The sequence below is a fragment of the Culex pipiens genome, chromosome 3, assembly GCF_016801865.2.
Source record: "Culex pipiens pallens isolate TS chromosome 3, TS_CPP_V2, whole genome shotgun sequence".
Classification (NCBI taxonomy): domain Eukaryota; kingdom Metazoa; phylum Arthropoda; class Insecta; order Diptera; family Culicidae; genus Culex; species Culex pipiens.
In genome coordinates, this window is record NC_068939.1 from 102,151,868 (window position 1) to 102,176,250 (window position 24,383).

General features: G+C 36.1%; 1 protein-coding gene across 1 annotated transcript in view; it reads left to right on the forward strand.

Annotated features, from left to right (window-relative positions):
• The first annotated feature begins 3,178 nt into the window (after window positions 1-3,178).
• Window positions 3,179-24,383, forward strand: part of LOC120426920 (homeobox protein araucan) — a 111,810-nt gene continuing 90,605 nt past the window's right edge. Inside the window, exon 1 of the mRNA XM_039591724.2 lies at window positions 3,179-4,477. Within this exon, the coding sequence (XP_039447658.1) occupies window positions 4,343-4,477 (135 nt within the window). The 5' untranslated portion in view covers window positions 3,179-4,342. The remainder of the gene's footprint in view (window positions 4,478-24,383) is intronic.

Below are 24,383 nucleotides of genomic sequence, written 5' to 3' on the forward strand. Positions count from 1 at the left end.
ATATAAAAAAAATCATTTTCCGGGAAATATCCATTCCGGGAAACGTCCATTCCGGGAAATTTCATTCCGGATAACGTCCATTCCGGATAATGTCCATTCCGGGAAATGGAATTCCGGAATTTGTCATAGAATCCTAAATACACATTTTGGAGTGGGATAACACCGTTTTGGGGGTATTTGTATCAATAGAATAGATTTTTCGTTGGAATTTCGTACCAACCCGGAATTACGTCGTAGGAAAATCCGCCTGCATCCGAACCGGTCCACGATTCACAAGTCAACCTATGTGGAATCGGAAAGGGCATAAAATTTCCGATCTTTTGATACCCAAACATCTAGGTTTTCTTTAAAACCTACGTTTTTAAATACCTAAGCAAAAACGTTGTTATGGTTTCGTTTGAGCAACCTGCCAAAAATGTATGGAATTTCGTAATTTTTGTTTTCGTGGATCAAACTTACTTTTTGCCCAGGTATTTAAAAACGTAGGTTTTAAAGAAAACCTAGATGTTTGGGTATCAAAAGATCGGAAATTTTATGCCCTTTCCGATTCCACATAGGTTGACTTGTGAATCGTGGACCGGTTCGGATGCAGGCGGATTTTCCTACGACGTAATTCCGGGTTGGTACGAAATTCCAACGAAAAATCTATTCTATCGATACAAATACCCCCAAAACGGTGTTATACCCACTCCAAAATGTTTATTTAGCAATTCTATGGTAATATATTGACATTTAGTTGAATTAAAAGTTTGCAAAATTAAGTTTAGATAAGTTTTATATAGAATTTCAAGAGTTATATAAACTTTTATACTAAGTAGTTAGTAAACTTTATATTCAATCCAAATTCTTTTTTTAATCAGTCAAGGATGCCTATTTGGAGTTGGGAGACTGGATTTATGGTGATTTGTCAACAAATAACATTATTTATGTTAATTTTTCGAAAGGTGTACATACTTTTTTTGCACCTTTTTATTTTCGTAATAGTATTTGTTATATAACTTTTTATAGAAATCATCTTTTCATGAGCTTTTTGTAGCAAAATGTTTGGCATGAGTTTCTGAACAAAACGTAGTACTAGGTTCCTGTCAAACTTTAAATTTTTTACATGTTTCATCACAAAATGTGCATAGTGCCCAAGGGGTGTAAATACTTTTTTTTACATACTGTATGTGCTTGCTGCAAAAATGGTTACAAAATGTAACATTTTTTGCAGCAAATCCACTGTTGCAGATTTTGAAAATTTTGGAAAATCGTAAGAGATACCCCCAGGCTCGATTCTTTAGGTAAACATAAGTAACTGTGCAAATTTTAAGCCAAACCGGCTAAGGGTTAAGGGTCGCTTTTTATCGTTGAAGATTCGGAAAAAATGAGGAAAACCAAAAATTTCAAAATTCCGCCAAAAGGTGGCGTTAAATGTGTCGGATCATTGTCAAGTGTGAGATTCTTATGTAAAATTTTATGTCAAACAAATTTGTCCAAGACCGCAAAACGATCAATTTTTTAGGGTTCGAAGAATGATTTATGATACTTTGCCAATGTTTTTCAAAATGTATTTTTTCTGGGGTCAACTTTGACTAACATTTTCTATATTATTTGTAAAAAACAAGTATGCAGTAATTTTTCAATGTCCTAGACTATGCTTCTTTGCATTTTTCTTCAATTTAAATCCTTGACCTGGTGCACAGTTTATACTAACAGGCTATCGTAACCAATAAAACAACAAATTACAAATTACAATAGTATCATTCTATAGCAGAAAATGTAAACAGCACGCAAGGCTGTAAAAACATGGAACATGGAACATGGAGGAAGACAAAAGGTAATGAATGACAGAAGGTGGTAGAATAAGCCAAATAAAAAACATAAACTAAACAAGATAAATTTAAATTAATATACTAAAAGTGTAACAAGAAAAACATAAAACAAGGGAAGTTAAAATATAATATCGTTTCAAGTTAAAAAATTATTTAAAAAAAGTAGCTTACTCCGGGACAACTACATTCTTCGTTTTCAATTCAATTTAGGTAATTTATATGGAGCCTTTGCCATTTTTTCTCGAGCAGGTTGAAATATTTGTAATGGTCTTAGGGTGGTACAAATTTTATTTAAAGTTTTTGTCACTCCCCGCCCCCTTCAAAGTTGGCCCGAAAAATCAGGGGGCAAAAAATTTTTTTTCAAAAAACTTCAAAATTTCAATGGAAATTTAAGTGCAATCAGCTGAAATTGATTTAAAATGCATTCCCCTGCGTTTTAAATCATTTTAGCATGTTTGGGTTGATTTAAGCATTTTAAAACACTTTTTGCATTCAAATGTTGAGACTATGGCTTGCTATTAAAAGTTTTATATACTTTTTTTTTATTTTTTTCGCCCCTAATAGATCCCGGCCAGAGCCGAGGGACAAAAACTTTGAAACATATTAGCATCGGCCTTATTCAAATTCAAATATCTTGTACTTGACATTTCAATTCTCATTCAAAATTGGGTTGGCGCAAACAAATCAGGTATGAACTTAAAAAATATATGCTATGCTTATACTATCGTTTTACAATTTTTATTTTGTTAATCAACTTTACCAAAGACGTCCGTTATCACTATACCACTCATATATCCAATGTTCACACTAGATGTTCTGCCCTGTCCTTATTCCTACCGATTGGAGTTTTGAGGAGCACATCATATGTGTGGTCACCACGAGGACTCCTTTCTCGCACATACGATCTCCCAAACTGGAGTTTCTGTGTTGATCTCGCCGTACTCCTTGTACCTAGCATACATAAATCGTCCTCCTGCTGCCCTCTGCCATCATAACTGTCCTTTATACTGGCGCGCTTTTCCTCTCGTGAGAGCCGCAGCAGAGAGTTTGTGTCTTTCTCTATGTACACTCCAGTTGGAGCGCATGTTTATATACCACCGCCGGAGTTCGGAGCATAGGATTCCTCGTGGCATCGAAACTGCACGAGAGGATGGCAAAATATAGCCGGCTTTGCTGTTGCTGCTGCTGCTTCCCGCTTGTTGGATCCCGAAAGCCAGAGTCGCATCGCCCCCCAAAAAACACACACACACACGACCGACCGAAACATCCGAACGTCTCGAATCGGAACGCTCGTTGTTGGGGCCATGAGTCACACACGGTTCTAACTTTCAGTGCTCGATTGCATACCCAACAAGTCAAACATAAATAGCTGGATAGGATAATTATATGCGCCCCCAGTGAGAGTGTGATTCGAATCGACAACAGGATCTATTAATAAGTCCGGAAAGGAAAGAAATTGCAGAAAACACGTTTTTTCGTTTTCACATGCTCTCTATGTATCGAAGGTGTGCATTGCTCTCCACACTTTGACGCCGAGCATCTTCAGGTGTTACGAAGCTTTCTGTACGTGCAAGTGTTGGTGATAATGCGCGCATGAAATCCCGTTGAGATAACTCGATCCAATGCAACGATTTTCTCAATGATTGGGTTGTTTACAAGGAAAGAAAGAAGAAGAAACACACAGCAGAACTAAAAAGGCCCAAAGTTGGAGTAAATAATTAATTAGACTTTTATCAATGATAAAGAATCGAAGAGATATCACAATCAAGCAAAAACAGTAATCAAGTAGAAAAAGATAAATCAAATAGAAAAGTAGCCAAAGGAGACCGACAAAATCGACCGTTCGACATTCGGTGGAAACACCCTGAACGGGAACGAGCTTCGCGCCCGTTTTTCATCTTTTTCCGCCTACTTTGTTGGGGTGTGTGTTTGTTTGTGCGCGCTGCAACAGGGCAAGAATGTTTATCTACATCATATCGTCATCATCGCAGGGACCTTGCCGTTTGATATCAGCCGTTTGAGTCCACCGTGATTTCGATGAGGGTTGACAGTTGACAAGTTTGCCCCTCAGACACGGTCCAGGCTTTCGCTAGGAATGGGGCGGCGGACGATCTGAGCCCTCGATGACGAACTGCCAGTTTTTGTTGAGTGCATCGTCGCCGGATCCGGACTTTGAGTCGCGCGCGGGTTCTGTGTAGTTTTGGTTTTTTGTGTAATTTCCACGCCGTGGTCTGACTTTTGGATTTATCGCGCTCCAGTTCACAATCACAGTGAACGTGTGTGTGTGTTTGTGTGCCGCTGTTTATGAATATAGTGTGTAAACAAACTATTTCGGCGGGACACGAATTTGGGTTCGCGCGGTTTTGCCGGCTTTCGAAAGAGTTCATCGTGTTCTAGTTTGACTGACGTGGGTGCGGCGACACACGTGACGTGTTTGCAACACTACAACTGAGTGACAGTTTTCGGCGCGCGGTGCGTGATGGTGAATTATGTGTGAATTTTGTGAGTGTGAAAACGACTGACAACTCATGCGTAACGTGTTACTGCTAAGTGGCTCGATCATGGACATACCAGGTGTGAACGATGGCTGGGAGCTGGAGGTGAACCCGTTGATGCAGGAAATGCAGGCGCACAGGGAGGACGAGTACTTCAATCCGCAGGAGGTATGAGATCAGTGAATTTTACAATGTTTTTTTTTTCATATTTTATGTTCAGAAGTTCGCTATATCTGCACAAGGATTGGGCATAGGACAATGGTCAATATGGAGACATTTATGTAAAATTGTCTGGGGAATCGATTCTCACTACCGTTTTTTTTTTTAAATTTGACGTTTTGACCACTTTTCAAAAAAATAGCTTTAGTAAATGATATTTGTATTTTTTTAGGAGAGACATACAATCCTGCATTTTTCTTGAGTCTTTTTATAACATCTTAAGGGGCTACATACATGTAGAAAATCACAAAATTTCATATTACAGAAAATTCACTAAATTCACGAAAAAGATGATTTTCAATCACTCCTGAATGTTTCATGCAGTTATTTCGTGATTAAACTAAGTAAGAGGCGATTTAAGTTTACAATTTTGCAATGCGCAAAGTGAACTGTCAAATTTTGTGAAGGTTTCTGTCACGATATCTCGAGATGGGATGGACCAAATTGGCTGAAATTTGGGGTGAAGACTCCCAACATATATCCCGTGTGCATGACGAAGCCCGATTTTAAAATTTTGCATTTTAAAAAAATAAAAAAATCAAAAACTGTCGATTTTTCATATGAAAAACATAAAAATATTTTTATCGTTTTTAAAAATTAAGTGTTTGAAAATCGGCCTTCGTCATGCACACAGGACCGGTTTAACGTATCTTCACCAAAATTTTTAGCCGATTTGGTCAAAGCAGTGTTGAGATATCGTGGCACCCGTTTTTTGAAACTGCTTACTTCAAATGCTTATATCTCTGCAATGGTACATCCAAATGTCTTCATATTTTAGTTAATAGATGAAAATGTAAACAGCAGAAAGATTTGAAAAAAAGTTTTAATGTGTCCTCTTACCCACATCTGCCATATTTGACGATTTACATGTATGTAACCCTTTAAGCTATATCCTCAAAAAATTTGAACGAAAACAAATCGTGACATTATTTATTTATTTTGTATCATTCTCTTTTCTTTTCTTTTTGTCCTACAAAAAAAAAACAAGAAAAAAAACGACATTTTCCAACAACGGTTATGACGTGTCACAAGTGTGCACGATCATTTTGATGATGAATTGGTCTATGTCACAATGTGTATTGCGATATCCGGGAAACGGAAGCGAGTTCCTAAAATAGGGTTGAAACATCTTGTAGTGTTTGTTAAGTATAGCAAAACGTCATCATTAACTCATTTTCGACCAAAAGTGTCTATGTCACAAGATAGCACACATCAGACGATATGTTTCCCAGTATGCTTCTTCTGACTGGCTAGCTCGCCGCTTTGCAAAAGAACTGTGAACTGTGTGAGCTTTCAATAAACAAATACTAAGAATATTTATAATCATAGCCGAATATACATATGTATACAGCAGTTCCATATGAAAGTTATAAAAAAGGCAATATGTGTTAGGGTACCAACATTTTTGTAATTGACCACCCTAACACGGCGTAGGCCACCCTAATGGCCAAACAAAAAAAAATACGGGTCTAATTATTTTGGCCAAGGAACCCCAGAAAAATTTTGAGCCAAATCGAAGCACTTTTTTTTTCTTCAACTTTCATATGGAACTGCTGTATAGATCAAATCCACCAAAACGTATTGGAAACTAGTTTCTATGGAGACGCATGGTACTAAATTCGATTTTTAGGTTGAATATGAAACATTTTCATGAAAAATTGGGTTTAATTCACATTTTAAATCATATTTGCTGTAAGGCCGTTGAAATATACTCAAAGTTGAAACATAAAACTATTAATTTATCTTTTATATTATCTAAATTTCAATCAGTAGAACTGGACGTATCCCCCTACATAACGAGATATTGAAAAATATTTCTAGATTCGTGGAAAGAGACCAACATTACCATATAGAATAGAGATTAACGATCATCGTAAGGGGTTGGACTGTGTGGGTTGACAGAACTTGACCCATATGAAATTTAAAGTTATTAATATTTCTGTTTATTTAGAACACAAGCACACCTAACTAGTTTTTCACTTGGCAAATCTTGATATTTTTACATCTTTGCATTTACATTGACACCAATTCAATATCGCAAGTTATGAAAATGCTTTGCTCTTTCAAATTAAAACATCAAACTGTAGCGTTTCCATAACTGTGGATAATATTCTTACTTATCAGTGTGATATCTAACGCCTCTGTTAATTCCATAATAAACCGACAATCTACCCCTCGACAGTCTAATCTATCCTTTCGCCAGTTGGAGGTAGTTTTTGGATTTACGTTTCAAAGCAGAAGCCACCACCCCATGTTCCGGACGGAACAGGCTGAGCCGGAAACTTTCTTGGTTCACCACCACTGCTGAGAAGTATGCAAACGTTTCTAATATAGATATGAATTTTTCCTTCCTCGCCCATTAAGTTATAATTTCTAACCATATTTAAATTTCACTCCTTCAAACGTGGGTTCTGATCCAATGAGGCTCGGGGAAGAACCGGAACCCCTTTTTCAGGTTCGTAGATAATGTGCAGTGCCGAGCCGGAGAAAATAGAAATGGGAATATTAATGATTCGAAAAGGTTAATAAAAATGAAGTTGTTGGAACACGCTGTTGAAACGATGTCGGCATTATACAGTTTCTTGTTTTTGGAATTTAAAACAGTAGCGCAAAATGGGTACCGACTCTGGAGCACTGAGTAGAACCGTACTTTTGCTACCGAGTGACGATGATGAAGAGATGAGGGTGCGAAACCGGTTCTGAATAAAAGTGTGAGCTTTTCAATAAAAAGGGTTTTTACGGAAAGTAGAAAGTTATGTATGGATTCAACTTTTTGCGGAATGTACCTTTCTGCAATTTTGTACAAGCCTGTGGTATTTTCTATGATACGTTGCCTTTAAAATATGGAAAGAAATGTTTTTTTTTTAAATTAAATTCTTCAAATGCTGATATTGAATAAATTTACTGAAGAAACATTCGTTGAAATGAAACCGCAAAAGCATTAATATGATTATTGAATATAGACAAAATTCCCGCAAATTCTTTTAACAACTCGTTAACGTTGTCCCGACCCCTCTTCGATTTGCGTGAACTTTGTCCTAAGAGGTAACTTTTGTCCCTGATCACGAATCCGAGGTCCGTTTTTTGATATCTCGTGACGGAGGGGCGGTACGACTCCTTCCATTTTTGAACATGCGAAAAAAGAGGTGTTTTTTAATCATTTGCAGCCTGAAACGGTGATGAGATAGAAATTTGGTGTCAAAGGGACTTTAATGTAAAATTAGACGCCCGATTTGATGGCGTACTCAGAATTCCGAAAAAAAACGTATATTTCATCGAAAAAAACACAAAAATGGTTTTAAAAATTCTCCCATTTTCCGTTACTTGACTGTAAATTTTTTTGGAACATGTCATTTTATGGGAAATTTAATGTTCTTCTCGAATCTACATTGACCCAGAAGGGTCATTTTTTCATTTAGAACAAAATTTTTCATTTTACAATTTCGTGTTTTTTCTAATTTTGCAGGGTTATTTTTTAGAGTGTAACAATGTTCTACAAAGTTGTAGAGCAGACAATAACAAAAATTGATATATATTGATATATATACATAAGGGGTTTGCTTACAAACATCACGAGTTATTGCGATTTTACGATTTTTTTTTAAAGTGCAACAAATTTTTGTTTGTTTATTTTTTACAAAAATGGATTCTATTGCCAATGTCTGTACCCTTCAGTGCATACATATTTAGTTAGCTAACGATCAAGATTATGGTTATTTTTTTATTCTAGTGGACTTCGGACTTCATCAAAATATCTGAGATCCGGCTTCCAAAAAGTGCATAAATAACACTTAAGTGTTAATAACTTTTGATAGGGTTGTCAGACATTCAATGTTTTGGACTCGTTGCAATGGTCTTAAAAATAATGTCTTAACGGTGCACAAAAAAGTGCTTTTTGTACATAGATTATTGTTACACACATTCAGTAACTTAAAAACTATAGGAACAATCAATGTTCGATTCATCCCCTAAATTACTGTCTACATTTGAGCAGTTCTCTAGGATTTTGGTCATTCGATTTTTGTTGTATTTTTTAATCCGGCTGAAACTTTTTTGGTGCCTTCGGTATGCCATTTTGCATCATTAGTTTGTCCATATAATGTTCCATACAAATTTGGCAGCTATCCATACAAAAATTATGTATGAAAATTCAAAAATCTGTATCTTTTGAAGGAATTTTTTGATCGATTTGGTGTCTTCGGCTAAGTTGTAGGTATGGATATGGACTACACTGGAAAAAAATGATACACGGTAAAAAAAATTTGGTGATTTTCTTATTAAACTTATTATCACTAAAACTTGATTTGCAAGAAACACTATTTTTATTTTTTTTTAATTTTTTGATATGTTTTAGAGGACATCAAATGCCAACTTTTCAGAAATTTCCAGGTTGTGCAAAAAATCACTGAGCGAGTTATGAATTTTTGAATCAATACTGATTTTTTCAAAAAATCGAAATTATGGTCGCAAAAATTTTTCAACTTCAGTTTTCGATGTAAAATCGAATTTGCAATCAAAAAGTACTTAAGTGAAATTTTGATAAAGTGCACCGTTTTCATGTTAAATCCATTTTTAGGTGATTTTTTTTGAAAATAGTCGTCGTTTTTCATTTTTTTAAATTAGTGCACATGTTTGCCCACTTTTGAAAAAAATATTTTTGAAAAGCTGAGAAAATTCTCTATATTTTGCTTCTTAGGACTTTGTTGATACGACCTTTAGTTGCTGAGATATTGCAATGCAAAGGTTTAAAAACAGGAAAATTGATGTTTTCTAAGTCTAACCCAAACAGCCCACCATTTTTCAATGTCGATATCTCAGCAACTAATGGTCCGATTTTCAATGTTAATATATGAAACATTTGTAAAATTTTCCGATCTTTTCGAAAACAATATTTTCAAAATTTTCAAATCAAGACTAACATTTCAAAAGGGCTAAACATTCAATATTACGCCCTTTTGAAATGTTAGTCTTGATTTGAAAATTTTGAAAATATTGTTTTCGAAAAGATCGGAAAATTTTACAAATGTTTCATATATTAACATTGAAAATAGGACCATTAGTTGCTGAGATATCGACATTGAAAAATGGTGGGCTGTTTGGGTGAGACTTAGAAAACATCAATTTTCCTGTTTTTAAACCTTTGCATGGCAATATCTCAGCAACTAATGGTCGTATCAACAAAGTCCGAAGAAGCAAAATATAGAGAATTTTCTCAGCTTTTCAAAAATATTTTTTTCAAAAGTGGGCAAACATGTGCAATAATTTTAAAAAATGAAAAACTGCGACTATTTTCAAAAAAGTCACCTTAAAATGGATTTAACATGAAAACGGTGCACTTTATCAAAATTTTACTAAAGTACTTTTTGATTGCAAATTTGATTTTACATCTAAAAATGAAGTTGAAAAATTTTTGCGACCAATATTTCGATTTTTTGAAAAAAAATCAGTATTGATTCAAAAATTCATAACTGAGCAATTCTCTACAAAACCGGCCGATTTCGACCATTTTTATTTTTTGTATTTTTTGATTTGGCTCAAACTTTGTGGGGGCCTTCCCTATGACCAAAGAAGCCATTTTGCATCATTAGTTTGTCCATATAAATTTCCATACAAATTTGGCAGCTGTTCATACAAAAATGGTACGTCAATATTCGAAAATCTGTAACTTTTGAAGGAATTTTTTGATCAATTTGGTGTCTTCGGCAAAGTTGTAGGTATTGTTAAGGACTATTTAGAAAAAAATAGGTACACGGAAAAAAAAATTTCCCGATTTTTTTATTAACTTTTTTTTTACAAAAACTCAAATTCCCAAAATACGTATTTTTTGATTTTCGAGATTTTTTGATATGTTTTAGGGGACAAAAATCCGCAACTTTTGAGCTATAAAGAAACATGGTCAAAAAATCTGCCGCCGAGTTATGATTTTTTGAAAAACTGGTGATTTTTGGAAAAAATCGAAATTTCATACATAAAATTTTTTTGACCTAATATTTTATGCAAAATTGAATTTGCAATCGAAAATTACTTTACAGATTTTTTGATAAAGGGCCCCGTTTTCAAGATATAGCCACCGAAAGTTTGATTTCAGCGAAATATTTGCAGTTTTTCGATTTTTAAAAATAGTGACCATGAGTGACCATTTCTAAAAATATTTTTTTTGAAAAGTTCAGAAAATTTGCTATAAAATTGTCTAAGAGACATCGAAGATTGGACCACTGGTTGCTGAGATACAGCGGCTTAAAGAAAAAGAAACACGAAAATTGAAGTTTTCTAAGTCTCACCCAAACAGCCCACCATTTTCTAATGACAATATCTCAGCAATTAATGGTTCAATTTTCAATGTTAATACATGAAACATTCGTGAAATTTTTCGATCTTTTCGAAAAAAATATTTTGATTTTTTTTAAATCAAGACTAACATTTTAAAAGGGCCATACATTGAATATCATGCCCATTTAAAATGTTAGTCTTGATTTAATTTTTTTCACAATATTTTTTTTCGAAAAGATCGAAAAATTTCACGAATGTTTCATGTATTAACATTGAAAATTGAACCATTAATTGCTGAGATATCGTCATTAGAAAATTTTGGGCTGTTTGGGTGAGACTTAGAAAACTTCAATTTTCGTGTTTCTTTTTCTTTAAGCCGCTGTATCTCAGCAACCAGTGGTCCAATCTTCGATGTCTCTTAGACAATTTTATAGCAAATTTTCTGAACTTTTCAAAAAAAATATTTTTAGAAATGGTCACTCATGGTCATTATTTTTAAAAATCGAAAAACTGCAAATATTTCGCTGAAATCAAACTTTCGGTGGCTATATTTTGAAAACGGGGCCCTTTATCAAAAAATCTGTAAAGTAATTTTCGATTGCAAATTCAATTTTGCATAAAATATTAGGTCAAAAAATTTTTATGTATGAAATTTCGATTTTTTCCAAAAATCACCAGTTTTTCAAAAAATCATAACTCGGCGGCAGATTTTTTGACCATGTTTCTCTATAGCTCAAAAGTTGCGGATTTTTGTCCCCTAAAACATATCAAAAAATCTCGAAAATCAAAAAATACGTATTTTGGGAATTTGAGTTTTTGTGAAAAAAAGTTAATAAAAAAATCGGGAAATTTTTTTTTCCGTGTACCTATTTTTTTCTAAATAGTCCTTAACAATACCTACAACTTTGCCGAAGACAAAAAATCAAAAAATTCCTTCGAAAGTTACAGATTTTCGAATATTTACATACCGTTTTTGTATGAACAGCTGCCAAATTTGTATGGAAATTTATATGGACAAACTAATGATGCAAAATGGCTTCTTTGGTCATAGAGAAGGCCCCCACAAAGTTTGAGCCAAATCAAAAAATACAAATAAAATCCATTTCCGGTTTTGGTAGAGAATTGCTCAACTCGCTCAATGATTTTTTGCACAACCTGGAAATTTCTGAAAAGTTGGCATTTTATGTCCTATAAAACATATCAAAAAATAAAAAAAATTAAAAATAGTGTTTTTTTGCAAATCAAGTTTTAGTGATAAAAAGTTAAATAAAAAAATCACCAAATTTTTTTTACCGTGTATCATTTTTTTCCAGTGTAGTCCATATCCATACCTACAACTTTGCAATAAAATAATAAAAAAATATAAAAATTTAAATAACAAGCCATAGTCTTCACACTTAAATGAAAAAAGTGTTTTAAAATGCATTTTACACTAGTTCAGTTGTTTTGCAATCATTAGTTTTCAAAAAATCTAAGATCTGACAAAAACAAAAATTGCATCGTAAAAAAAGATTTTGCATCGAAAATTTTCAAAAAATCTTAAGATTTTTTAATAAACCCAGACATGCTAAAAATGATTTTAAACGCAGGAGAATGTATTTTAATTTGATTTCAGCTGGTTGCACTTGAATTTTCATGGAAATTTTGAAGTTTATTGTAAAAATATTTTTTTGCCCCCCTGATTTTTCGGGCCAATTTTGTAGGGGGGGTGACAAAAACTTTTCAAAAAATTTGTACCAGCCTTAGGGATCTTGAGTTTATTTGATCTTATTATTATATTTAATGAAAAGAATCACGTGTTATATTTGTGAAAATTGCTTATTTATGGCTAATAAGGTTTTTTAAAGGCTTGAATAATACCATAAACTTAAAACACAGTCGAAAGTTACACAGTTACAAGTTATTTAATTTATTCAATCTTATTGAACATTTACAGATTTTTCAGTGTGTGTCCCAAACAAAGGCGATGTGACGGAAACCTTCGGGCTCACCCGGATTTTGATTAGTTTTTTGCCTTAGTAGCAATGTTTTAATACAACGAAAAATCTTCTAAAAATCGCGATTTACGATTTACTAAAAAAAAAAATCAAATTATTCGCTCTACAGCATTGTCTTGGCGTTCTCGATTGCGAGATTCCGAAACTAGGTGTCCGAAGGCTTGATTGTTGAGGCAATTGCAAACCTCTTTTTACACTTTAGCTTCCATCCACCCCGGGATTCGAACTGACGAACTTTGGAGTGTTAGTCCAACTGCCGCCTAACAGCGACTCCAAAGAGATAGGGACAGGGAGACGACTCCTACACCTGGACTGAGATAACGACCTAACCTCTAGCCCAAGTAACATTTTTAAACCAACAAGCCACCACCAAGTTTTATTAAGGGTTTATAGTAGCATCTTCACTGCCTAATAGTTTTATTTGGGCATTCACCGCAACCAACAAGCAAGAGCTAATTAATAGGTTCTAACAGGGTTTTATGCCTCGGACATAAAACCGGGTGGAAATAAAAGCCGACTGGCTTTCAATAAGGTTTTATGAAAGTTTTAATAGAGGCTTGAAAACCAGATGGCAATGCCATGCCAAACGGTTTTATCGCATGCTTTGTTAAAACCTAGGGTGTTGTAGCTGTCAAGTGCCATTAGGCATGTAAAAAGCTCACTTAAAACCATAAGCTCCTAAAAGAGCATTTATCGCGGCCAAATAGCAATGCATAAATATGGCGCTAAACACGTGGTCTGATTGAATATGATTGACCGCCATCTTGATTGAAAAAATAGAAAACTGAAAAATTTGATTTAAATTTGATGAAAACACACATTTATGCTGAATTTCTGGTATGATTTATATAGCGATGGATGTTTTAAAATATTTTGAACATTTTTTTCAAAGAATTGCAATAAAATATTTTTTAACATTAAACACTATGATTACAAAATATTATTTTTTGATGAAGCGAGTTGAATTTTTTGGCTCTATCTCCCCTACATTTATCAATAAAATTTCAACCGCAGCTGAATTTGAGGCATCAATTGCGAGAAATTATTATCAAATTATTTGGATTACCTCTTATATCTATTATTTATCATCGCCATTTTTGACAACCATCTCCATAATTTCATTTGGCAAGACGAAGACTTATTTTTGCCAACATAAAACCTATTTGGCATAAGACGTTTGAAGACGTATGAAATGTCATTTTTCCATAACTCCTGACTAGGTTTTAACAAAGGTTTTATCAAGGCTTTGAGGATGTTGTTAGGATTCAGTTGTAAAGCCTTGAACTCCTATGTAGGTTTTATAAATAGGCCGTAACAACCTTTTGCGGAGGTCCTTTTGGGTTTTAAGTGGGGTTTATCAAGGTTCTGGGGAGTTTGTTACGACTAAGGGGTTTTAATGGTGGTTTTGGCTGAAAGGTTTTATAGCGGTTGCGGCAACTTTGATAAAGCCTAAAATGTTACTTGGGAGGTTAGACCGGGGCCAACATTTACTGTCCCGTCCGACGGAAAGCGTGATCTGACAAATCTCGTCTCGAAATATGCAACCGGAACTTTCTGAGATCGAATCCAGGCCAACTGGGTGAGAGGTAACCACTAGCGTGGTTCACGTTTCTATGAAAAAGACAAAAGTTGTTATTTTGTCTTGCATCAACCGGAATTTTGTTCTTTTATGTCCCCAGAAGCACTCCTGAAAATTTGAGCCCATTTGGTAAGGTCTAGGAGCTCCAGTTTTAATTTGAAATTTATATGGGATTTTGATTTATTTTCCATGGGAAACTATCTTTTTTACATTGTATTAGGATTTTTTTTTTATAAATCGATGAAATGACTTGATTCTTATAGTAGGAGATAGGTTTTGAACTGGGGAACAACTTTGTAGAACATACCAACATGCTAGGAAGCGACCCTTTAAAGATACAGATACTTTTAGATGGTGGCTTTTGAAGGGGCCAGCCACCATCTAAAAGTATCTGTATCTTTAAAGGGTCACTTCCTAGCATGTTTGTATGTTCTACAAAGTTGTTCCCCAGTTCAAAACCTATCTCCTACTATAAGAATCAAGTCATTTCATTGATTTATTAAAAAAAATCCTAATACAATGTAAAAAAAGATAGTTTCCCATGGAAAATAAATCAAAATCCCATATAAATTTCAAATTAAAACTGGAGCTCCTAGACCTCACCAAATGGGCTCAAATTTTCAGGAGTGCTTCTGGGGACATAAAAGAACGAAATTCCGGTTGATGCAAGACAAAATAACAACTTTTGTCTTTTTCATAGAAACGTGAACCACGCTAGTAACCACGCTTACCCCTACACCACGGGTCCCGGTGCGATTTACTGAAAAAAATTATATTTTCATAGGGAATATCATATTTTGTTCTAAAACCTTGAAAAATGCGTCCAAATTGTACCGTATTTCACTTAAGGGGTTACATACATGTAGAAAATAACAAAATTTCATATTACAGAAAATTGATTTAATCAACTTAAAGGATGATTTTCAATCACTCCTGAATGTTTCATGAAGATATTTTATGATTAAAGTAAGTTACAGACGATTTAGGCTGAACATTTTGCCATGCGCAAAGCGAACTGTCAAACTTTGCGAGCGTTTTTCTCTGAACACAGAGTTGATTTACAATATTTATGTTGATTTACGATATCTCGAGATGGGATGGACCAAATTGCCTGAAATTTTAGGTGAAGACTCGCAAGACATATCCCGTGTGCATGACGAAGCCCGATTTTGAAATTTTGCATTTAAAAAAAAATACAAAAATCAAAAACTTTCGATTTTTGATATGAAAAACATAAACATATTTTTATCTTTTTAAAAAATAAACTTTATGAAAATCGGCCTTCGTCATGCACACAGGACCGGTGTAACGAGTCTTCTCCAAAATTTTGAGCCGATTTGGTCAAGACAGTGTTGAGATATCGTGGCATCCGTTTTTTGAAAATGCTAACTTCATATAGCTGTATCTCGGCAATGATACAACTAAATATCTTCAAATTTATTTTGTTAACCCGTATAGGCCTGGGTGAAATTGGAATCACTAAAATGGCCATAACTCAGCGAAAACTCAACCAATTTGCATGCTTCTTTATTAGTTGGACTCGTTAGAATGTCATTTTTCCGAAAATGACCCATAGAACCCGGAAATGTTCCGGTGGCCGGAGATATTCCGGTGGGTCACTGGGTCAAACAGGGTCAAAAATGGCCATTTTTGGGTCCCGCACTTTTTTGTTAATAGAAAACTTGGAAAAAACACATTTTTTCATGTTACGATCTTTGTTCTACCAACAGACAATACTGACTATGGATTTTGCATCACCGGGGATGTTCCGGACTGAGCGGGCAGGTTCCCTACCCCGGGGGAACCGGTCAAGGGACGGTCAGGAATAAAACTATTTCTATCATGGCAATATGGGTGTCAAAGTTCATCATTTTCAAAATCAAGCTCATCTATGATCCCCAAAACCACTTTTGGACCGAAATGGCCACTTTGGGACCGGTTCCCGGTACTCCGGTGAAACTCGGAATATAGCAAATTACGGGATTATTTCTGAATAATTTTTGACAGGGCAATATGGATGTCAAAGTTGATCATTTTCAAAACAAAGCTCATCCATGATCACCAAAACCACTTATGGACCGATCTGGCCACTTTGGGACCGGTTCCCGGTACTCCGGTGAAACCCGGAATAAGGCAAATTACGGGATTATTTCTGAATAATTTTTGACTGGGCAATATGGATGTCAAAGTTGATAATTTTCAAAACAAAGCTCATCCATGATCACCAAAACCACTTTTTGACCGATCTGGCCACATTGGGACCGGTTCCCGGTACTCCGGTGAAACCCGGAATAAGGCAAATTACGGGATTTTTCTGAATAATTTTTGACAGGGCAATATGGATGTCAAAGTTCATCATTTTCAAAATTTAGCTCATCCATGATTCCCAAAACCACTTTTGGACCGATCTGGCCACTTTGGGACCGGTTCCCGGTACTCCGGTGGAACTCGGAATATGGCAAATTACGGGATTATTTCAGAATAATTGTTGACAGGGCAATATGGATGTCAAAGTTCATCATTTTCAAAATCAAGCTCATCTATGATCATCAAAACCACTTTTGGACCGATCTGGCCACATTGAGACCGGTTCCCGGTACTCCGGTGGAACTCGGAATATGGCAAATTACGGGATTATTTCTGAACAATTTTTGACAGGACAATATGGATGTCATAGTTCATCATTTTCAAAATCAAGCTCATCCATGATTCCCAAAACCACTTTTGGACCGATCTGGCCACTTTGGGACCGGTTCCAGGTACTCCGGTGAAACTCGGAATAAGGCAAATTACGGGATTATTTCTGAATATTTTTTGGCAGGGCAATATGGATGTCAAAGTTCATCATTTTCAAAATCAAGCTCATCCATGATCATCAAAACCACTTTTTGACCTATCTGGCCACTTTGGGACCGGTTCCCGGTACTCCGGTAAAACCCGGAATTTGGCAATTTACGGGATTATTTCTGAACAATTTTTGCGAGGGCAATTCCATTGTGTAGTAACCATGAATCAATTTTTTCCGATATGGCCATTTTGGGAGAAGAAGACGACTAAACTAAGAACTATCTAATAATAAAACTCTTTCAGCAAAAAAAAAAAAAAATACTAGACAATGTGAATGTCAAAATGAAACATGATGAACTTGTACAATCAAATTGCCTGGTAAAAAATTGCTCTAAAAACGTGGCCAGATCTGTAAAAAAGATTGTGGAGATTTATTTCGAGATTGATGAACTTTGACACCCAAATTGGTGGGTCCGAATTGTTCTGAAATAATTCCGTAATAAGCCATATGCCAGTTTTCAACAAAATTTCGAAAACCTATCCCAAAGTGGCCAGATCGGTCCAAAAGTGGTTTTGATGATCATGGATGAGCTTGATTTTGGGAATAATGAACTTTGACATCAATATTGCCCAGTCAAAAATTATTCAGAAATAATCCCATAATTTGCCTTATTCCGGGTTTTACCGGAGTACCAGGAACCGGTCCCAAAGTGGCCAGATCGGTCCAAAAGTGTTTTTGATGATCATGGATGAGCTTGATTCTGAAAATGATGAACATTGACATCCATATTGCCCTGTCAAAAATTGTTCAGAAATAATCCCGTAATTTGCCATATTCCGGGTTCCACCGGAGTACCGGGAACCGGTCCCAAAGTGGCCAGATCGATCCAAAAGTGGTTTTGGGGATCATAGATGAGCTTGATTTTGAAAATGATGAACTTTGACATCCATATTGCCCTGTCAAAAATTATTCGGAAATAATCCCGTAATTTGCCATATTCCGAGTTGCACCGGAGTACCGGGAACCGGTCCCAAAGTGGCCATATCGATCCAAAAGTGGTTTTGGGAATCATGGATGAGCTAAATTTTGAAAATGATGAACTTTGACATCCATATTGCCCTGTCAAAAATTATTCAGAAATAATCCCGTAATTTGCCATATTCCGGGTTCCACCGGAGTACCGGGAACCAGTCCCAAAGTGGCCAGATCGATCCAAAAGTGGCTTTGGGGATCATAGATGAGCTTGATTGTGAAAATTACGAACTTTGACATCCAAATTGCCCTGTCAAAAATTATTCAGAAATAATCCCGTAATTTGCCATATTCCGGGTTCCACCGGAGTGCCGGTAACCGGTCCCAAAGTGGCCAGATCGATCCAAAAGTTGTTTTGGGGATCATAGATGAGCTTGATTTTGAAAATGATGAACTTTGACATCCATATTGCCCTGTCAAAAATTATTCAGAAATAATCCCGTAATTTGCCATATTCCGGGTTCCACCGGAGTACCGGAAACCGGTCCCAAAGTGGCCAGATCGGTCCAAAAGTGGTTTTGATGATCATGGATGAGCTTGATTTTGAAAATGATGAACATTGACATCCATATTGCCCTGTCAAAAATTGTTCAGAAATAATCCCGTAATTTGTCATATTCCGGGTTCCACCGGAGTACCGGGAACCGGTCCCAAAGTGGCCAGATCGATCCAAAAGTGGCTTTGGGGATCATGGATGAGCTTGATTTTGAAAATGATGAACTTTGACATCCATATTGCCCAGTCAAAAATTGTTCAGAAATAATCCCGTAATTTGCCATATTCCGGGTTCCACCGGAGTACCGGGAACCAGTCCCAAAGTGGCCAGATCGGTCCAAAAGTGGTTTTGATGATCATGGATGAGCTTGATTTTGGGAATAATGAACTTTGACATCCATATTGCCCTGTCAAAAATTATTCAGAAATAATCCCGTAATTTGCCTTATTCCGGGTTCCACCGGAGTACCGGGAACCGGTCCCAAAGTGGCCAGATCGATCCAAAAGTGGTTTTGCAAATCATGGATGAGCTTGATTGTGAATATTATGAACTTTGACATCCATATTGCCCTGTCAAAAATTATTCAGAAATAATCCCGTAATTTGCCATATTCCGGGTTCCACCGGAGTACCGGGAACCGGTCCCAAAGTGGCCAGATCGATCCAAAAGTTGTTTTGGGGATCATAGATGAGCTTGATTTTGAAAATGATGAACTTTGACATCCATATTGCCCTGTCAAAAATTATTCAGAAATAATCCCGTAATTTGTCATATTCCGGGTTCCACCGGAGTACCGGGAACCGGTCCCAAAGTGGCCAGATCGGTCCAAAAGTGGTTTTGATGATCATGGATGAGCTTGATTGTGAAAATTACGAACTTTGACATCCATATTGCCCTGTCAAAAATTATTCAGAAATAATCCCGTAATTTGCCATATTCCGGGTTCCACCGGAGTACCGGGAACCGGTCCCAAAGTGGCCAGATCGGTCCAAAAGTGGTTTTGGGGATCATAGATGAGCTTGATTTTGAAAATGATGAACTTTGACACCCATATTGCCATGATAGAAATAGTTTTATTTCTGACCGTCCCTTGACCGGTTCCCCCGGGGTAGGGAACCTGCCCGCTCAATCCGGAACATCCCCGGTGGTGCAAAATCCATGGTCAGTATTGTCTGTTGGTAGAACAAAGATCGTAACATGAAAAAATGTGTTTTTTCCAAGTTTTCTATTAACAAAATAGTGCGGGACCCAAAAATGGCCATTTTTGACCCTGTTTGACCCAGTGACCCACCGGAATATCTCCGGCCACCGGAACATTTACGGGTTCTGCGGGTCATTTTCGGAAAATAGACATTCTAACGAGTCCAACTAATAAAGAAGCATGCAAATTGGTTGAGTTTTCGCTGAGTTATGGCCATTTAAGTGATTCCAATTTCACCCAGGCCTATACGGGTTAATAGTTGAAAATGTATATTTTAATGTCCTGAAAACAGATTAAAAAAGAATTAAGTTTGTGCTCAAACCAACCTCTGGCATTTTTGCCGATTTACATGTATGTAACGCCTTAAAATCATAGTTAACACCTAAACTCCCAAGCTCGAGAAAAAGGGGGAATTAGTATGGAAATTCCCCCTTTTTCTCGAGCTTGGGAGTTTAGGTGTTAAAAACTACATCATCCCGGTACGACAATCGAACTCACGACCTCTGGATTGGAAACCCAGCACGCCGCTAGCCGAAACCCATCCCCTACCGGTCAGTATTCCCAGTGAGCATATTTACTCTTTTAACACTGGAACGCCCAACGCATGTCCAACTTACACGGACGCCCAAGCCTCCCAAAAAAGGTGGAACGGTAACTTCAACTCGCTGGTTCTCGAGCATTACTCAACCAATCAAGATAATTCTTTTTTCCAGTGATTTGTTAGGATGTCTAGATGATTCTAGAACTTTGAAGAACTTAATTTGATCAAGTATGTAATTTTTGCGATCAAAAACATCGTTCCAACTTTTTCAAAAAGACTGCCTCCGCGGAATTTTTGGCGATTTTTTTTTACACGCGAAAAAAAAAGTTGGAACGATGTTTTTGATCGCAAAAATTACAGACTTGATCAAATTAAGTTCTGCAAAGTTCTAGAATCATCTAGACATCCTAACAAATCACTGGAAAGAAGAATTATCTTGATTGGTTGAGTTGTGCCCGAGAACCAATGAGTTGAAGTTACCGTTCCAACTTTTTTGGAGCCTTGGGCGTTGGAATGTTAAGGGATCTGACTTTGCCGAGCCAGACAGGAATCGAACCCATCACCTTCCGCTTACAAGGCGAAACCCGTAACCTCACGACCACGGAAGCATCATTTTTTTCAACTTTAACATGCTGCCTATGAAAATGACGACTTACTAGATCAATATAAATATAGAACATTATTGGTAGGATTTTTATCAAGTGAAATGCGGTACAATATGGACGCACTTTTCAATGTTCGATGAAAATATACAATTTTTCAGTAAATCGCAAATCGCGAGTTTTAAACGATTTTTGGGATTTTGTTGTTGTATGAAAACATTGTTCCACCGCATCGCCTTTTTTTGGACACACTTTATTTTGAAAATGCAACTGTTATTGTAGCTATTTTTGTTGAGATGTATGTTTCTTTCTTTTTGATAAAATTTGTTGATTGGAAAAGTCAGATGCATTACAAAATAAATATAATATTAATTAAGTACCAAAAACAGTAACACAAAAAAGCTGTTTGCAGTAACTAGCCTAAGTAGACAAGTAGACAAAATCTTAGTCATGACGAAAAAACTTATCAAAATATTTTAAAAATGGTTCAATCTTGCAAAAAATTATTACCAATGCATTCTATGCTATTCATTTTTTTCCATTGACTGCAATTCTATTTGCACAGAAGTATTGAAGACATAAAAAAGCTCATTAGGCTTCATCCATAAAGTACGTCTCGCTAAAATCAGCCAAAATTTACCCCCCTCCCCCCCTTTGTCACGCTTTTCCTATACTTATAACACGCAATGTCACACTTGCTCAGACCCCCCCTCCCTCCCTAGAGCGTGACATACTTTATGGATGACGCCTTAACCTTAAAAAAAAATAGAATGGCCACAATATCAAAAAAAATTATGATTTGGTTTCAGAAAATAGCGTAACAGTTGAAAAATTCCAAGATTTATATCAATATTTGGATGCTGAGGCTTGGTTTCTCATTGTTAGTTTGAAATTTTAATTCCATACAAGCAAAAGATTTGTTTACCAATAGCACCTTGTTTATCGAAGCTATATTTATTCAGCAAAGTGATGCATTCTCATAATTAAAGATTCTCCAGGTTTGCTGTGGCGTGGTTGTACTTTTCCACTAAGCCAATGGGTGGAAAATTGTGCAGTATTATAACTCGATCGCATCATTATTTAAATTTTCCACCACCGTGGAGGTAAACCCCGGTGCGAAATTTATTTAAAAAAGTTCAGAAGCTTGTTTTTATTTTGCATTTCCCCGCATCCCCTCCCCACCCACATACACTCCACACGCACACACTTTCAGACCATGTGCTCATCCGGTGTGCCCGTCGAAGCGAAGGGTAGCGAAATTATGGTTGTATTGTTTGTGAAATTGAAATATAATTATTGCCAAAGTGGATGCACAAAAATGTATTTTAATTCATATATTTTATATGTGCATTATAGCGAAATCCTGAGCCCGCGGGCAGCGAGGTGTACACGCATCTGGGTAAAAACATTTCTGCTGTAAATTGCATTTGCGTTGCACAATTTTTTTGCTGCTTTATTTTTCGATTCATTCAGCCTCGCGAGTGCTCACACATGCGAAAATATATGAATTAAAGGCAAATTAGCTGGTCCGGTACGATTGATGTAATTGAATGACATTTTTCGAGTGAGCAAACACAAATTTTTAAATAATGATAGGGCAAAGGTGACAAACTGTGGTCAGAGAGTGCGGTCCATTGGTGGAAAACCGCACCGAATGGTGTTTATCTGTGTCATATTTACCCCATTTACCCTTTCGGGTGGGCAGTTTAAATTAATTTCGATGTTTTCAGTTTTAATGTATTATATTAATTCATTTTTATATATTTTTATTTCGGTCCACTTATTTCCTACCCCCATTTTGTCAGTTGGAGTGACAAAAAGTGGTGTGCCAAAATAAATAAACGCCACGCACAGGCCAACATGAACATAATCAGCCAAACATAATTAATTTAACGCAATATGAAACTGCAATAGGCAGTTGTACGGTTGAGCAGATAATCGGACTGAATTGATAAAAAAAAAGTTAAAGCACCGAAATCGAAAAAAAAAATAACCAATGCGTACAACTAAAAAAAAATTGTTTATGGAAGCATGGAAAAAATCAGCGGTGGATCATACATTGAGAGAAAAACAAAAAAGTTTGTACTTTGGGAAGATAACCACTGTTTTGCAAATGCTCAACTCGAGCAGTGGCGCGCGGTGAAGAGCTACCGGAGCTACACAATCGTGCACCATCTGCGTGAGCCTTTCGTGAAATTTGTCCTGGTGGCGGTTGCTGGTCGGTTCCCATCCCCGGGAATAAAAAAAAAGAGTGTACAGATTCCCGGGTGCCACTCTCCGGCTCTGGTCGGTTGATTTTGGCTAGCGGACAAGTGTACGTACATGGACAATAATTTATGCTACCATCCTTCGTTTTCCCGGGCCAACTTTCCCTGGTCTGTTTCTGGACGACGCAGGGATCATACTTTTAATCGGGAGCGATCGTGCGGTATGCCGCGTTACTGGTACGGTCATTTTTTGTCACACAGTACCCTCGTAACCACACTATGCTCCAGATTCCAGGGTATTACTTTATGACTACCAAACCGCCGTGCTGTGGTCATACAATTTGGCAGCTGGTCCCGTGTAGTAATAATGTGTTACGAAGAGCTTTTTTTGTCTGTATTTTGAAAACCACAAATGGAGGCAACTAAATAAGTATCTGGCTACTTGCCCCTTTGTTTCATTTTTTTTAACACATTACAATACAATAATCAATGTGCAAAACAGCTTTATTTAATATTTCTTCTCGCATAAATCCAATACAACTATGTTGCTTGACCGCTAATTATTTTGGCCAAGAACTCCTATACCAAATTAAATACTTATTGAAGCGTTTTTGTTTTTCTTAATAAGGTTCATTGATTGGAAAATTTCTGTAACAACAATAAAAGTAAAGCAAATTTCTCTACCCGGGCAGACGGTTATAACAAAATTCATGCCTTTTCAATAACAAATACTGTTAAAATAACAGAAAGTGTAATGGATTCTTCTTGAAAAATCAATTTTTGCATAAGAGTTGAATAACAGTTCATATCATAACAAAATTTGTTATTGGTCTGATATTGATTGACAGCCAAAACAACTTGGCAATAACATTTTTTGTTAAGGAAGATTGTCTCCAAATGTTATTGAGATGATCGGATTAGTTGTTAAAATAACTAAAAATAATAACAGAGATTTGTTCAAAGCATAACTGTTATTAGTTTATTGCAATAATAATTCAATAGACACATTCTCCAGGGAAAAAAACGACACGTTTTGGGTGATAGGTCCTACATTTTAATTATTTATTTGTTGTTTTAATGCTCCAATCATCAATCATGCAGCCATAAAAAATGTTTATAATAACTAAACCATGACTTTTTAA